The sequence below is a fragment of the Micropterus salmoides genome, unplaced genomic scaffold (genome assembly GCF_014851395.1).
Source record: "Micropterus salmoides isolate LMB-PRFRI ecotype aquatic unplaced genomic scaffold, ASM1485139v1 Ms_hic_scaffold_4, whole genome shotgun sequence".
Lineage (NCBI taxonomy): Eukaryota > Metazoa > Chordata > Actinopteri > Centrarchiformes > Centrarchidae > Micropterus > Micropterus salmoides.
The window spans coordinates 16,626,620-16,644,423 of record NW_024043372.1 but is presented as its reverse complement, the minus strand read 5'-3'; the positions used below and the strand labels follow the sequence as shown (position 1 = coordinate 16,644,423).

The 17,804-nt window shown below is 40.3% G+C and overlaps 1 protein-coding gene across 2 annotated transcripts in view; it reads right to left on the bottom strand.

Moving 5' to 3' along the window:
* The window catches only part of kif5ab (kinesin family member 5A, b), a 67,179-nt gene that overhangs the window by 29,738 nt on the left and 19,637 nt on the right, over window positions 1-17,804 (bottom strand). For both annotated transcript variants that reach the window (XM_038697812.1, XM_038697813.1), the window contains exons 2-12: window positions 14,885-14,972; window positions 13,257-13,330; window positions 12,781-12,885; window positions 12,325-12,373; window positions 10,639-10,694; window positions 9,262-9,349; window positions 8,929-9,053; window positions 7,323-7,427; window positions 6,514-6,662; window positions 4,961-5,109; window positions 1,506-1,714 (exon numbers count right to left, since the gene is read on the bottom strand). In XM_038697812.1, the coding sequence (XP_038553740.1) occupies window positions 1,506-1,714; window positions 4,961-5,109; window positions 6,514-6,662; window positions 7,323-7,427; window positions 8,929-9,053; window positions 9,262-9,349; window positions 10,639-10,694; window positions 12,325-12,373; window positions 12,781-12,885; window positions 13,257-13,330; window positions 14,885-14,972 (1,197 nt within the window). The remainder of the gene's footprint in view (window positions 1-1,505; window positions 1,715-4,960; window positions 5,110-6,513; window positions 6,663-7,322; window positions 7,428-8,928; window positions 9,054-9,261; window positions 9,350-10,638; window positions 10,695-12,324; window positions 12,374-12,780; window positions 12,886-13,256; window positions 13,331-14,884; window positions 14,973-17,804) is intronic.

The window sequence follows — 17,804 nt, the reverse complement described above, 5'->3', positions numbered from 1 at the left end:
CACTGGTGCAGTACAGATTCTTTGTGCTCTGCCATCATGTGTATTTTGGGTCCCACTTTACATTCCCATTTTTATCCACTTTACATTTAAATTTTTACTCATTTAGCTACCACTTAAATCCAAAGCAACTTATAATTGCTATTGCTATGTCTTTTCTACTGTGCCATCACCACCCCATGTCCCATGTCCAATCACAACTATACAATTTTATCATGCACATAATCGTATAAAAGAAAAGATTAATACAGTATAACCGTAAACAAAAGTATATTGTTATACTGTTCAAAAAGGAGTTGTTTGATGGTCTGTGTTTCCATTATGCAGGCGACAATGGAAAAAGCAAGCTCTCTCCCAATCCTTAACTTCAACCAGAAACTCTGGATGTAATAGAAAATGTGTATAAACACACTTAACATGTAATGTAGAATATCCTGCATCAGGTCTACTGTAGCTGGTTTACAACATGCGTAGAGAAAAAAAATCTTATTAATGCATCCCCATGCCCTGTACAGTATGTGCACACCTGGACATGCCTGCATGTGTGAAAATGGTATATGCCATTGCAAAGAACAAAACATGGTTACTTTTGGTTACACACACATACACACACACACTACATCGACACACAGTTGTATCTCCATATTTAATGGAAAATTGGTTATTAAAAGCAATAACTTGACACATTACAGCACTGCTGAGCACAACATACACATGCATAAATGATGTGTTGAATAAATTAAAGCTTCAATGCTTTTCGATGTAGAACATTATTATTTCCCTAATGACATGTATTCCTATTTGTTGCTCCTATGTAACATGAATAATACATGTATGATATGCTCTTTGTATTCATGTGTGCATTATCAGCTACCGTGTGTAAACCATGCAAACACATGCTCCTCATGCGGCATTCTGTCATGAACCATGCATCTCTCACCTGAGTTTGGGACTGAGTGAGTGTGTTTTGATTTGTTTTTTCCTTTGGGTGAGTGAGGCATGCTTTGTGTGTTTTTGTTCAGTTTTTTCTTCTCTCAGTTTTTTGAATCTTGGGCGTGTCTGGGTTCCTGAGTTGGCACTTGCTGCACCTGCTGGTAATCACACACCTGTTCCTGATCAGCCATCCCTACCTCTTAAGGAGAGACCAGACTTCCATTCCCTGACGGATTGTTAAATTGCGTATCGTAGGTCTTACCTTAGCATCTAGTCTGTTAATCTAGCAACCAGTTTGCTTTTACTGACTTCTCTCTGCCTGTCTCCAGATCACCTGCTCTACCTGCCTACCAGTTCCAAGTCCCTCAAAGCTGAGATCCAAACTTTCCAGCCACACTCCAGCCAACCACGCCAGCCAGCCAGCCCTCACACTCCACTGCTTGGAAAGAGACTCCCTGCCACCTCACCCTGCCTAGTTTGCTCACCCTGTCTCGTCAATAAACTGTTTAACTGCTGCTTTGTCTCTGTGTCTGCATCTGGGTTCTAGCATAACTCCTGGCACATTCGTTTTTCACCTTATCATCCAGCTGTTTGTAAAGCTTGCGTATCTCCTCCTCATACTTCTGCCGCTCCTCCTCAGATATATGAACCACAATGGAGGAGGCAACTGAGCAAGGGCTGCAGGGGCTGCAGATGTCAGGATGTGGCTCCTCAGTTTTGGGAGGCACCAGGGGAATGTCTTCAGATTCCGGGCTCAGATGCTCTAACACAACAACATCCTCACCTAAAGACGAGGGACAAAATATTAGATTTGTGTGATGCTCTTATCGCTGGCAAATCCTCCTCTATGGATTAATATAAAAAAAGGGTTACTGGGTTAATCTTCAGCGCATGTCCTTTCCTCACTCATGAATGCATTTCAATTTCATGTTTGATATATGTCTGTCATAAATTACCTTTCTTTTGTATGTACACTATCAATACAAATTACTAGACCTATTTAACATTAAAATGTCACGTGTATTGTGTCTGGCTTTAGTTCAGACTGCTCCAGTAGTTCAGTAGTACAAAAAAGGGGGAAAAACGTTGAATGCATAAAGTGAGAAAATATAATTATGCTAATTGTGCCCAACTACAGGCATTTAATGCAATGAGGAACACAGAAAAAGTCTTGGACTGACAGCTACTCTGGATTTTAATGCATTGTAATTGTAATGCTCTTCCCCAGGCAGCATTAAGAGGTTTATGCTGATGTGTCCCAGAACCAAAGCAGGATGTGATGCGAGGAATACGTCATAGCACAAAACTGTAAATACAACACAATATATGCTGGGATATTTTCACTATTGGTATTGGAGTTTGATCCTGTCACATAATTGACATTATGTAAGAAATAATTTATATTATTCATGAGGATAGACACCAACCTTGTCTCATAGAAGTTATGTTTAATTATTACTAAATTACCAGTGGTTTATGTTTTGGGGCAACGTTTCTTAAGTGTTATATTTTTTTACCGGAGTCAGAGGGAGGTGGTTGGTGTGGATGGTGACCATAAAAAATAGACTTTGATGACAGAGATCTTGGTTCACATCCTGGGTCCTGTCTGTAGTTAGGTTTAGGTAAGAGAAGCACTTTGTTTAAGGTTAGGGAAAGATTGTGGTTTCGGTTAAATGTTAATAAGTCTCAACTCACTGGGGACAACTCTGTATTAAGTTATATTAGTTGAGACAAGTCTAGTTGTAAGTATGCTAATCAATAAAAACAGCTGCCTGGTTCAATGTGACAAAAAACAGAAACACATGACTGCACACTATAGGACATCCCCACTCTAGACTGCAGAGGGAGGAGATGGGATGGAATTTACTGTTAGAGACAGCTGTTCCAGTCTTTGGGCGATCCGTGACTAAAGAGTCACGCAATATGGTACAAGGTGGAGGTTAGCATCATTCTTCTCAGGGGGTTCCTGGCCAGTGGTGGCCAACAATATAGGGAGCAGGGAGGGGGGAATGGGGGTAACGATGTTGTCAAAATGATCCATTAGGAAATTAAAAGTACTAAACTGTAAGAGAGATACAGAGGAAGAAAGTGGAGGGGGATGTGTGTATGTGTGTGTGTGTGTGTGTGTGTGTGTGTGTGTGTGTGTGTGTGTGTGTGTGTGTGAAGGAAAATTAAAGTAACTGATGGGGATGAAGCAATAAAAAGGAACATTTTCACTGATAGGTGTTCAATAAAGATGTGTTATAGCGTTTTTTTTTCAGGTCAAGCAATGAGGGAATGACCTTCAAGACAAACATCAGAGAGGATTCATTACACAGCTTGAATGTCAACCAATCACAACCATTGAGAGCATTGACATTTGAATTAACCTACAGTCCAGCGGGAGAGGATGCTTAGAAATGTGTGTGTCTGTGTGTATGTGTGTAGTACTCCATGTGCTTGTGTTTATGTGTGTGCACTGTGCATGCGTGTGTGTGTGTGCTGACATGGGAGAGGATCAGTGTAAGTTATGACTTTCCTGTAGATTAGACTAGCCCTTGTCGCTGTGAGGATTACTAATACATAAGGATTCATAAAACATAAAGCCTCCAGCGTTTCTTGCCTTCAGCACAATGTAAAGGGGGATCAAATTATACAAAGTGTAAAAGTCTGAATAATATGAAAGAGAAATAGCCAGAAAGGGATTTTTAAGTGTTTTGGCAAAAGTTCAGCAACTTTGGCTGCTCTCTTACCATATCTCCTCTGGCATGTATTCAAATGATATCAAGTGAGGTTAAATCTGCACTTACGTGGACTGAAAAATAATTTCTGCAGGCTAGCAGTCTGATAAAATGTTCATTCCTGTTGGTAAGTACTCTTCCATGCATGAAAAGGGACTGCTACAAGGAGATGTAGTGTGGAGTTTTTTTTCCAGAGGCTGTGTTCTCTGGACATGACTCTCAGTGCTCTCCGGCAAAAGCTTCTTACCTGCAAATAGCACACTTCTCATTTTTACTGCACTGTAGAAAATTTTATTCATTTTTTGTAATTTATTACAGTAATTTAACAAGACTGTTTATCGCCATGCTTAGCAGCTCTGTGAGGCTGTATTTAGGCACAGCTGTGTGTATGGTGCTGAAGTCCTAATTCATGCATTTGCATCCTCCAGACTTGATTACTGTAATGTCCTTTTCTTTGGTCTCCCTAGCTGTGCCACCAGGCTGTGGCAGCAGACAGAATCTTGACAATAACTAGAAAATCTTACCATATAACACCCATTCCCTCTTCACTGGTTACCAGTGCAAACTAGAGCTGATTTTTAGGTCCTTCTTTTAACTTGCAAGGCCTTGCATAGACTACCTAGCTGAGTTAATTACACCATATATACTGGCACACCCTCTGATGATGGGAATACGTTTTGAATTATTAGTTTTGCAGATATTTTGTCAGACACCACAAAGTGTTGGCCTGATGACACTAGGTTAAATTAGTTATTAAAATTAACAAATTTCATGGCATCAATAGTCAAGACAATTCACTCAAAAGAATGGTGGCGCAACATGAAAAAGTCAGAGGATCACCTAACTCATTGGGATTTATCTTCTGGGAACCATGAATGTCTGTACAGAATTTCAAGGCAATCCATCCAATACTGGTTGAGATATTTCAGTCTGGACTAAAGTCTTAGGCTGACTACACATGGCTGCTTGTGTGACTAAAAACATAAACATTTACATTTAGCTTTAATCCAAAGCGACTTACAATTGCTATATCTGTCAGAGATCGCACGCCTCTGGGGGTTAAGTGTCTTGCTCAGGGACACATTGGTGTCTCACAGTGGATTCGAACCTGGGTCTCTCACGCCAAAAGTATGCGTCTTATCCACTGCGCCATCACCAACCAAGCATATTATTATTCAGACATTAAATTAAAAGGTTCTGATAATGTAAAATGTTGTCTGGGCAACAATTTTCACAGTTCTTCCCTGGCAGAAGACTTAAATATTCTGTGTTTTTATGAGCTGCCAACGTGATAACAGTGTGAGTATTACCGTTCCTCCAGATGTTCAGCTCAGCCTCCAGTCTTTGAAGAGTCTCCTTCATTGACCTGTTCTTCTCTTTTTCCTTTTCGTACTTCTTCTTCCACTGCTCTGCTGTGAGCTCAAGGTTCACGGATACAGTATTTCTAATAGTCTTGGCTCTAATTGGGGAGATGTGAGAGCAGAAACGAGAGAAAGGGGAGGATAGGGAGGTGACAGGAAGAGATGTAGAAAAGAGGAAAAGAGAGAAAGTGTGAGAGGACAGCAGAGAATAGAGGAACTGTCAACAAGGGTCTTTCAGCATTGGCTGCGCAATGAAAATTGGCTTGCATCTCATTAATTGGTATGCAAATTGGGTTTCTGCCAGCGGTTTGTGTTTGATGGTGCATGTAGGCAGAGAGAGGTATACGGAGGAATTCAAAAAATTTTAAAACGCTTTGGAACTCCTAAAACTTATTTACATCAAAATACAGCAATCATGCAACTCATAAGTAGATAGCTGTGGGGATACTGTATGTGCCTATAAATTATTGCTTAATTATGACGCAAATAAATTGCGTCACAGAGTTGAAACATTCATGATGCCACTGTTGCAGCACTCAGCTCCGGCTGTGAATTTCACATCACTGGCTATCACTTAATTTCACACTCCAGTGAGAAAACACTGTTGTTCTAATTCATTTATTCCCTGATATTAGCAAGACAAACCGCCCTGTCTGTGTTGCCTCACCACATCTGAATTTAGCTAACCCTGTATTCAGATGGTGCTGAAAACATCAGATGGAAACAAAGCTAATGTTCAACAAAGTGGTAATGGCTAATTTATGTACTGCATCTATACACTATGTACCATAATTCATGGTCCAAGCTTATAATCTCTATTTCTAATAGTTACTAAAACCCTAAAATGAATCTAATCTAGACACTGAATTTCAGTAACCTGCTTTTAATGTTGTAGTTAAGAAAGCCCTACATTTGTGCATGATTTCATAGTATTTTTGGTGTCCTATTGATTTTATGAAAGAAATTAATCGAGATGTTCAACAGCTACTGTGGCTGACACAGGGAGATAAGAGACCATATTTTCTGTTCAGTAAAATATCTGCTGTGGATTCTGTCACTTTGCTCAGTCATACATTATTTATTGCAACCAACTCTCATGTCAGTCTCTATTCAAGTAATTCATTGGTAGATGAAAAAAGCTGAAGATATATAAGGATGCTTTTTTAGGGTCTTTCTTTCTTCTTTGACTTTACGGTGAGCAATAAGAGTGGAAGCTGGCAAGCAAACCAAATCTCTGCCTCTATGAGTTTACCCTTAAGATTAAAAATTATGCTTTTTAAGCAATCCTAACACGATCAAAACCAAGTTACACAAACCCTGCCTCTAAAATAGGGTGTGAGTCCTTAAAAGCAAAGTTGAAGGCAGTAATATGTGAACAGCGTATCTGAGTTGAACACATTTCAGCAGAAAAACAATCCCAACAGCTGCAGCCGAGCGAAACAGAGACGTGTTGCGCTGCACAGCGCAGCAGCCCATGGCTACTTAGCATGGAAGCATGTTACCGTTGGCCAAACATCAAGGTGGATTTGGTCTCTGCATCATTGTAGCTGGAGGGAGAGCAACAGATAAACATGGTGGTGCGACAGTTCCCGCCCAGCGAGTCCTGTAAGATGCGAGTCATTTTGCTGTCACGGTACGGCACATGGGATTTCTGCAAAGAAATAAAGAGAGGAAGGATGAAAGGGAATCAAAGACGGTGAAAAAGGCATAAAAAAAGATAGATAGAAGAAGATTAAAAGGCCTTGGAGGCCATTCTGAAAGGCTGTGCCACCATGCACGTGCCTGTTTCAAAAACTAAAAATGTGTCCCATGAGCATCAGCACAGAACAAAGAAAGAAGAGGTTTCTTTCCATCTACTGCCTCATTCACAGTATTACCTTTTTAACTTTTGAAATGCCTTCAAAAGACTGTGTCCTTGCTCAATGAATAAAAATTCTTTCCATTTTATAAGGAGCTCCCTGAGAGTTATATGATATGAGAGGGTGAATGTCTTAATTATGATGATGGACCATGGAAGGACTTTTTAATGGGCAGAATGGATCGAGTAGGTGAGTATGCTAGTTGCTTATATGGAAATAAGTTGCAGCTGTAGCAGTATTGGGAATTATGGATGAGGGGGCTGAAAGCTAGCTAACATGTCACTACAGCTTTGACCCAATCCAATACAATATGGGAGGATTCTGCAAAACCCCTGACTATGTTCAGCATCAACATTGTTTTTACCATCTTCAATTAAGAGGAAAGGCCTTAGTTAGCTTTACACTAGAGGCTTGATAGATAAGAAACACTGCAAGGACTTTCTCCACCGTACCGTTCCCTCAGCCAAGGCTGAAATGACGTTCCCCAGGGCCGACAGAGACTTGTTGATGTTCTTGGCCTCATCCAGCACTGCTCCCTCAGCACCTGTCTTACTGACCTGACACAGATACATACACATTGGAGGGATTAAATTGTAAAGGACTGTATATTATCTGCATAAAACGTGTTTATTTTCTGGTTTATTTTAATTTCCAAGAAACGGAATGAGTTGTAACTGTAAATTCATATGAAGGTTCCAAGAAATTACTATGTAATTTGGTACTAACTAGTGGATAAATGTTGTGCTCAATTGGTAAACTTTCAAATATAATGAATTGCTAGCGTAACCAAGTCAGCTGAACATGCAAAATCGATACAATTCAACATGTCTGGTGAAATCCTAACCCTCTAATAAATGTTTCAATTATAAACAAATAAAGAATGAAGATTTACTCTGGTTTGATAGTAAAATCCTCTGGAAATCAACAACTGCCTATAAACTCAGCACAACCAGGTAAACTCAAATAAATGTCTCAGAAACATGTCTCTATTTTCTCTATAATGAGGGGAAAAAAGACAGAAACTTATACAGAAATTTCAGACCAGTAAAATAAAGCCTTTATGCTTTAATTGTAAAATGTCAAAAATGGATAACACTGAGAGTCAACTAGCCTTTGAGAAGGTCTATGCAAGACATTTTATTAGACACACCATATTGTGTCATAATCATCATGGAATATAATTATGTACAGCGAGATAATGAGGAGCTTAATTATAGAGGAGAGCAAGTTGTCCAATCAAAGCCTTCTGTGGAACATGCACCAGCTTTCTGTTCAGTCCATAATATTTTGTACTAAAGTCTAAGAAGTTGTTGGAGCAGAACCATTTCCTTCTTCCCCCCAGGGATGACCAAGACAACTTGGAGATGCAGCATCAGCACTTATTAGCTACAAACCACTGTACAAACCCTCAGTATCTGGCCAGACTGTATAGCAATCCACTATCCTGAGCACACACTGTCCTATATTTTACATCAATACCATCAACACTAGACTACACCCAGGAGCTAAGGGTTATGTGTGGCTGTGTATTTTCTATCTACTTTGACCTATGTCCTGGAGATAAATTGTTTTGTGATGTGTTGGGGCAAGCTGACTCAGATTTCACCTAACCTTGAAACATGAGAGAAATTAGTTGTTTGTGGCTGCCCTCAATTTGACCTCTGTCTTGGATCTCTTTTAGAGATAATCTAGAATTTTTGAGTGTATCTTATTACTCTGAAAAAAATATTTTTTGTCTCCATCACTGGAACCGACTGGATTCCTCAAAATGGGCAAACACTAACCCTGATGTTGCATCAGCGAAAGATTCTTCATAATGTAGAATTTTATTAAAAAAATCAATGCAGTGACATAAAGTGAGTGCTTTAAAATGCCTAAAGGGTAAAGTTCAGAGATTTAATAAATTGATTATCTGCTTCTTTGATGTCTGAAACCACCATTTTCTGAGATGTCTGGTCCCAGTGTTACAAAAATTCTGCTGACAGTGAGTGTTGAGAATTTATAGCAGTGCGATGCCCTGCTTTTAATGCTTGTAGAGAAATACCTTATTTGTCCTACCTTTTCACTACCAGCTAGGTCGACCAGGTACAGCTTCCCACACAGCTTCTGCTCTGTCTCCACGTGCTCTTGTTTGATGTTTATCAGGAAGATGCTATGACTGCGGGAACTGTGTTCATTCATGTCTAAAGAACAAAGTGAGGAGTGGAGAGACTCCATATATAAAACACCATTCTATTTATTATTTCACATAGAGTTGTTAAGCAAGATGCTGCACCTCTTCATGCATTTCTCACCTTTACATTGTTATGTTTAAGCTTTGAAAGAAATGTGACATGAAATGTCTGGCTTTATGAGCATCAGAATATCACAAAGATCAACAGTATGACTCACTGGTGACAGCAACATGACGGTTAGCCTTCCCTTCATCTATCACATCCATCACTTCCTCTGGGCTTGTGACAAATCGCTCCGTGCAGCCCTTGGTGAAAGAAAGACACATGCAAACATTACTTCGTGCTGTGATGAAAACAAATTACCACCAACAAACACATTGTATCCGCAAATTAATTATTCATATGCACATCTATTATACACACGTATTTGTGTCTGCAAAACTACAGACATGTAAAATCAGTACCCTCGCACTTTAAAGCAAAGGTTCAACATTTTGTTAAATCTGGAGTTATGTTAACTAGATGAGAACATCATGATGATGACATCACTCAAAGCCGCAGCCCGCAGCCACTTAGCTTAGCTTAGCACAAAGACTGAAAACAGGAGGACACAGGTAGCATGGCTCTGCCAATCGGTTACAAAACCCACCTATTAGCAGTGTAGTAGTACTCGAGACTGGTCTTGGTCTCGTCTCTGACTCGGCCGCATTTATAGGTCTTGTCTTGGTCATTGAGCCCATAACTTTGGGATTATCAATAAATTGCTTTTGCATCGCCTGATTTAACTGTTAACATCTATTGCTTCAAATGCGGCCAATAACCCTAATTAAAAATGTGTTGTTACCATTACCCCTCACCCCTCCTGGTGATGGTGATACATTGATTTCAGCTCTTAGTGTTTGTATGTGGGTGTTTTAAGGGGAATGTGGATCTTTCAGATCAATTTGAGAACTATGATCTCGTTTCACATTTTATTGTGTGTCATGTAATGTGGGGAACTGGTGTTGGTCTTGACTCGGTCTCGCCCTCCCTCGGTCTTGGGCTTGACTTAGCCCCTAAAAGTCTTGGTCTTGTCTCGGTCTCGATAAAGTCTGGTCTTGGTCTTGACTTGGTCTCGGTTTGGGCGGTCTTGACAACATTACCTATTAGTATTATACATTGTTTGAAATGTGAAAATTACAATTTGCCGTTTTACGGGGGTTGTGTCTTGTACTATTTCTTGGCTCTGAACAGTTGCAACAAGAGAAAGACTCTAAGTTACGTGTCACACCAAGAACCCCATGCCATGTCCACAAACAAGATGTAAATTATGCCCTTTACAGGTGCTGGTATGTGGATTTTGAAAGAGCCAGGCTTGCTGTTTCTCCCTGCTTCCAGTATTGGCGCTAAGTTATGCTAATCGCCCACTGACTGTAGCCTTTGTTATATCTGAAAGGTATGAGAGTGGTATCAATCATCTCATCTTAACTCCACAAAAAGTGCAATTCCCAAAATATCAAATTATTCCTTTCCAATAAACCCATACCACAAACTATTTCTTCATAATAAAGGGAGAGACATCAAATTGAATCATGTCAAACTGCCAATGACTCACCTTCACATAAGGAACTCTGTGTTTGTCTTCATGAACTGACAGGTTGGTTTTTGTCACTAGGGAGTGAGGGAAAATAATGAGAGGTCACTGTGTTATCCAATGCGTGTGCGTGCATGTGTGCAAATGAGGTTCTGCTTGTGAATATGTGTTTTTTTACTCTCTATAATCAGACCTGACTATGTTCCCTTCATATATGTGAGTCAAAGTCTGCTAATGCGGTGTGAAAGAATATGTGAGGCTCTAACTATGAATCCTTTTTTACTGGAACTGAAGTATTATTGCCAAAGTCACTGAGAGGTTATGCAGATGCCTTCGCTAATGTCAAAGAGCAAAATAAAAAAATCTGACAAAGCCACTTATTGGCCTAAATTCCTGCATTAGTCATTACGCATTTGAAAGTCCTGTATTGTCAATGATAATTAAATTTCACTGGATTGCAGAGGCTGTTTTTCTCCTCCGGGACTGTGTGCCTGTGCTTGTGCATGTGTGTGTCTGTGTTTGTGTGTTTTGTCACCCTACTGTCACTTTTTCTCACTGCAAATACTTCCACAGGGGGTTGTACTCTGAGCCGCCCCAATTCATTTCGTTTGTTGTTGACTCTTTTTTTGTTCATTGCTTGTTCCTCAGCAGCTGTGAACTCCCCTGCATACAGATGGAGGCTTTCACTGCTGTTTCTGGCTCTATTAAAGATGTAATCACAAGGATGCTGCCTACCTCTCCATGTCCCACCCTCTCAATCATTTTACAATGGTTAGACATCTCAGTGATAACATGAACTGCATGTTGTGGTGCTTCTGTATATAATGCCCCAAACCACAAAGCTTTATTGTCTGAAGCAGAAAAATGTACAGAAGGCATGACGGTTGTTTACTTGTTCAATTTAACTTCCATCCAGCAAAAGTTTTTATACTGTTACCTTAACTGACAATTACTACCATGACAACCAAGGATGAAGGTTTTGTTTTAGAAGTGTGGATAATAAGATGCTATGTAAACCTCCAGTATTGTTAATGCACTAACCTTACTTAGTGAGTACAAAGAGCTCTGAGCTTTACTGCCATTTTTTAGAGATATATATATAGATTTTGTTTAATGGAAAAATATGCAGAGAAGGTTTAAGTACTTTTTTCAGCCCTGAGATATGCCTTCCTCTCAAGCTGCATACAGCCACAATACTCTGCATCATTAAGAGAGCTACAAATGTATTTGGCCCGAGAGGTGAAAAACAGGGGAAAAGAAGTCCACAAAGCTCTCACTGCACAACTCGCTACTGTTACTGTTACATGCTTGTTAAGCTAATTGCTGTAAGGCATTAATTTAAGGTGACTCAGATGAGCATTTTCATATTTGGGATTTTGGCAGCTAGGCAGTAAAAGAACAATGTTTAGAGAGAGTTTTGTAAAGAAACAGAAATAAGATTTTAAAAAGTAAGGGACACATGTCCCCCCCATCTCCAGCGGAAATTGTGCCCTTGGTGATGTTTTAGTATGAATGAATGAATAAATGAATGAATGAATGAATGAAATCAAGTTTTATTATTGTGTCATGCATCCTTATTCACTGTGTAACTATAATGGTTTCAATGTCCAACTGTGTATTGCAAGAAACCTTTACAGTTTTAACAAATATGAGTCATATGTGTTATGTTTTCAGTTTGAAAGCCATGTGTTCTGTGCATAAACACACCATCCAGCAGGTCACGGATTTTGTCCATGTAGATCTCAAAGTAGGAGACCTGCACCAAAACAAAAAACATAGGGCAGCTGATCTTTGTGCGGATAAAAAAGGAGAGACAGAAAGATGGAAGTAACACAGCTAGAGAACGGTTTTAAGGTATGCTCATTGTGCAAATGTGCAAAATGATGTTGCAGTAATCTGTCCTCCTCTGGGTCTGGCAAGTATTATCCTCTATTAGAAGACTGTTTTGTAAAAAGGGAATAAAGCACAACAAATCATGGTTTATAGTTTATCATGATTTATTGATGCTTGGCTGATTCCAGCCAGCCCATCCACGTGAGGATTACATCAGAGGCCTGGGCTGAATGTAACATGTCCAAGAGCAAAACTGAGCATATACATCCCTGTGTGAGACAACTACACAAATGTATTCATGTCCAGACACATGTGGAAATTCACACCAACCTTTATGTGGAATTCTAGGTTCTCATCCATGGCAAATATATGTTCGAAAATGTCCTCTGAGATCCGGGGGATGATTCCCATTCCCTCTGGATCATGAAGGTTTCCCTATGAGAAGACAGAGACGATATAAGAACATGTGCGTGAACGGCAGGTTAAAATGCAGACCCTGGGATGAATTAAGCAGAGAGAATAGTAAAAGAATGGAGAGCAGGGAGGCTTTTGACTTGAAAAGGAACAGGGTTGTTTCCCAGAGAGAGTTGTAAAGGAGGTTAGTACCCACAGAAGGCTGGTAGAGAGAATGTGAGCAATGGCAGTGATGGAGGGAGTTGTACTGTCAGAGCGAGCAAAGGAGGAGATACTCTATGAAAAAAAATGTGTGTGTGTGTGTGTGTGTGTGTGTGTGTGTGTGTGTGTGTGTGTGTGTGTGTGCTCCACAGCAAGAGGTCTTCCTTTTGAATTATTTAGTAATACTGTACCTCCATGGTGTGTGTTTTTCCAGAGGAGGTCTGCCCATAAGCAAAGATAGTCCCATTGTATCCAGCCAGTACATCTATAATGAGAGAAGAAAAGAAAGAAGCATGTTAAAGAAAGTAAAAAAGGGTGTGACAATGTGGAGATGTAATAGAATGGCAGAAAGAGTGCCAAACAAAAAGAAAATCCAACAGAATTACAGATTTAACCAGACAGGCATTTTGGCAAACACTCAGCAAAAGACAAATATCTTTGCCTTTGCTCCAAAGACAGATCAGACTGTGCCTCATAAAGCCTGTGTGCACTTTGAAGTACATGGTATTTAAGCTTGGTTAGGTGCTGAACGACCTCTGTGGCCGCACACAATAAACAACATCTACTGCCAGTGTTAAAAGTCACCAGGAGGCACTCAGTGAAGAACAAAGCAAGTATAGATGTATTATTCTCTCCATTCATCTGGTAGGAGCCGCAGTGAAAACAACATGTCCTTACCGTTTCAGGATATAAAACACCACATGGCTAAATGTCATATTGCAGGCACGGTCTACTAAACCCCCGTGGTAAAAGTCAAACATGGATAAAGAAAAACCTGAAAGGCCGGGTGCCACAGGTTAGCTGACCACAGACTAATCACAAAGGCTCTCAGCTGAAAACACATTCCCTTTGCTCGCCTCTCCTGCTCTCCTATGTTGCCTCTACTATTGCAGCTCTCAGCTCAGCAACATGTCTTCCTCTGCCTCCACGCTGGTCATAGTGAGACCGAAACAGAGAGCGACACATAAGAGAACAAAGAATAAAGGATGTGTCGCTGAAAGGAAATAAAGACAGCGGGAGATAAGATCGCAAGACAACAGAAACCACCACAGAGGGAAAACACAGAGAAAGAGAAAGAGACAAAGAAAGGCAGTGTGAGAGAAAGACAGTGAAAAGGGCAAGGGAAGAAAGGCAGCAAAACAGAGAGAAACAGACAGCCAGGAAAGGAGAAACCCTTTTCCCCTGACACGTTTCAAATCTCACTCTTCATCTCATTCATTCATTTTGCAAAATCCCTAACCTGGAATTTTATCAACCCTGCACTGCGATTATTCTCGTTTTTTTTTAATTTCATCTTTCAGCGGCCTACAAGGTAATCTCACACTCTGTGAGTAATCTTTCCCACCAAATCAATCTCTTTTTCATGCTCCATCTAGAACTAGTTCAGAGGAGTTTCACACTCACTTTGAAGGTGGTACCAAAACGAGACCCTAACAAGGGGATAAAAAGAGGCAGACAGATGTAGAGGGATGGAGACGGAGGGAGGGGCGAAAAAAAAGATTTGACTCTCGAGGGTATTGGTTTCGTTTGATCCGGGGCCTTCTGGATATGCCAGTCCCACTGTGCTGTGATAAGCATGGATCTTGTTAATCTGTGCATTTTGCTGCTCATACCTGTAGGTCGTGGAACTACATCACATCATGGAAATTCTTCTCACTGCTTATACCGAGCTGCTAACGCATGCAGTCAGTGAATAGAGTGTAAACTGACAAAGCTGAAAAGGGCAACCCATGGATACGGTAATTCAAGGTGTATTAGCTTTCTCCCTCAGTCACTGATGCATCTTAAACGAAAAAGGCAAACTGTGCATATGACTCACCTTTGACAATCTGCTTGGCGCAGGTGTTGTAGACCTGTTCCTGGGTGGTGTTAGTGGGGAACACCTGGTCAAACACGTAGGACTTCCCCTGCGAAGGCCAACACAAACACAGTCAGCTACACGGTGACAGTTTAGAGAGTCCTTTAGATTATTGTCAACACCTCATCCTCCCCTGTGACTCCCTGTAAAATCAGCCCTGGAAAGTTTGTGAAGCGGAGCATAAGGGTGTGTGTGTGAGCGAGAGGGAGGCCTCACACATCATGGCTATGACTGAAACATTATGTAAAGCCATATTGCCACTATAAAAAAGACCCACATCAATATTTTCTTTCACGCACAGTGAACATTCTTTATGGACGGTGTGTCCATATGTGTGTATTAAACCTGAATAGCAGTGCATATATCACATTAAGAGGCCCATCTGTCTGTTTTGAGAGGTATTCATCCTGAGTGCGAGTTTGCATCTAATTTTATTTGTGTATATTCTGTGCTTTTGTGAGCCACTGGGTGTTTTGAATGAGTGCAGTGAAGCATAAAGCCTTGGGCAAAAGTCTGTGTGACCCCAGGAGAGACAGAGAAAGAGATCACATCTGAGGTGAAGCCATTAGAGGCAGCATTCAAGGACTTCAAGGAAGAGTGAAGTGATGGAGTGGAGAGGAAAAATGAGGAGTGGAGGAGCAGAGCAGAGGAGTGGAAACAGAGAGACAGTAGAGGAAAGTAGATGACCTGAAAGCAATGATTGTATGTGAGAAAAACAGTGTGAGAGGTAAAACACACAAAGAGACTGAGATTTTCTGATTGAAGCAGGTCTTTACAGACGGGGGACGAATTAAATTAAAAACCTAAATGAAAGTGGAGAAATATGTGAAATGCAGATGCTTCTGTGCACCAGGGCTCACTGAATGGTTTCGTGAGTATGAAAGTGATGTGAATAAAATAATACTGCCTTTACAGTCTCCAGATCTCAACCCAGATTCACACATTTTGGACCAACGTGTAAAACAGTGCTCTCACCACCATCTCCAAAAGACCAGATAATATAATATAAACTTTCATCTTCAAATCTATTTAGTGATGTCTGTGACTGTCTTTGATGATTTATGTCCTTTGTGTTTTGTCTATTTGCTCTACTCAGGTCATGCAAAAGAGATCTTGATCTCAATGAGATTACCTGAAATAAATAAGTGTTTTATAGGAATATCTTGTAGAGGAATGGTGTTCATCCCTCAAGTAGAGTTTCATAGACTTGGCAAGGAGCACTGAAGCTGTTCTGGATGCCTTGTTGTGGTCTGACTCCATACTTCATGTTGTTTTTTCCTTTATTTTGACAACCAAGTCTTTTAACCAGCAAACCAGCCTGTTAATCAGTGAGAAACCAAACAAATCAGCCAACCAGCTAACTATCTGCCATTTAAATTGAGACACAGCCAGCTAGAGATATGCTAATTCATCACGCAGACATAGATTTGTATTCACCAAATAATTAGCCAGCTAGAGTCATTCAGAAAAGCCATTTCACCCAGTTCTGGTGATGAAAATAGTGACTGAGAGCAGTCTATTCTTGTTAATAAAACATTGTTTGTTTATGTACAGTGTCTGTATGTATGTGTGTGTGCATAGGAATAAGGACTGCATCTATACAGTATGTGTGTAAAATTCACAATAGCAGTGTGTTCAATTGTACAAGACACCCTGGACCATCCCTAAACCCTGCAGACATCCACTGTGAGAAACACTGCAGAGGAACTAAACAGAGGCTCCGGTCTTTACACGTCTTTTTACTCTGCTCATTGTGTTGTGTTTGTTGCATGACTAACATTCTGGGCATTAATGGTAAATACTGCTGACTTTGATGTTATAACATTTCTATACATGTTTTGTAAACTTTTCCATGCAAGTTAGTGACATATATTTAACTATTTTCTTTCTTTTATATAGCATTATAGGACCTCACGCAACCCGACATGGGACTAATCTTGGGTCCTGATCCATAATTAGCCATAGAAAAGTGATTCAGCTGCGTCTCTTCCAAGCCTGCAGAAAAGGTGCAGACTTCTCAAAGGGCACTCCATCTTATGACTAACAATAAATGTTTCTTATGTAATCTGGATGCACTATATAATGGACAGCATGTTATGCAAGGCACTGAATCTATACAAGCTGACTCTCAAGCTGTTTTATTTATTTACTAGTACAGGGGATACTAGGAACGAGAAGATAATTTTCCTAAGGGAAAAACACATTATTGCTGCTATTATTACTAAAGAGGTGGTATTATGCTTTTTGTCTTTTCCCCTGTCCTTTATTGAGTTAGGCTATATCTCTTTTTTCTGCATGTAATAGGTTTGCAAAGTGAAAAAGCCCAAAGTCCAGCCCAAAGGGAGTTCCCATCTCCCACAGAAAGCTCTGCTCTGAACCGCTTGAAAACAGCTCGTTTGTAGTCCAGCCTTTTCCGTTCCTTCACTGTGACGTCACAATGAAAACGAGTCATAAAGCTTGCCAAGCAGCTAGCGGGGTCAGGCACACCCTCAAACCAAGCGAGGCCCTTTGATTTTAGTTAAGCCGCTTTTCCACTGCACAGTGCCACCTCGACTTGCCTTTGTTTGGTTTTCCATTGTAGAAATGTTGTACCTGTACCTGCTTCCAGGTACTTTTTTTCGTATCACCTTCCAAGCAAGCTGAGGGATACTAAAATGTAACATGAAAACACGACAGACTGCTGATTGGTCAGAGAGAATATTCACTATTCACTGCATCGTCATTGCATCATAGACTGTATATAAAAAGCATTGTATGCGCCAGACATAGGCCAGCAACAGAAAGTTTTATATTTTACAGTTTTCGTATGTAATTTCATCACTAAATCCACTTCTGAGAAGTTTTGAGGTGAGAAATCAGTTGTGTAGATTTCGAATATTGA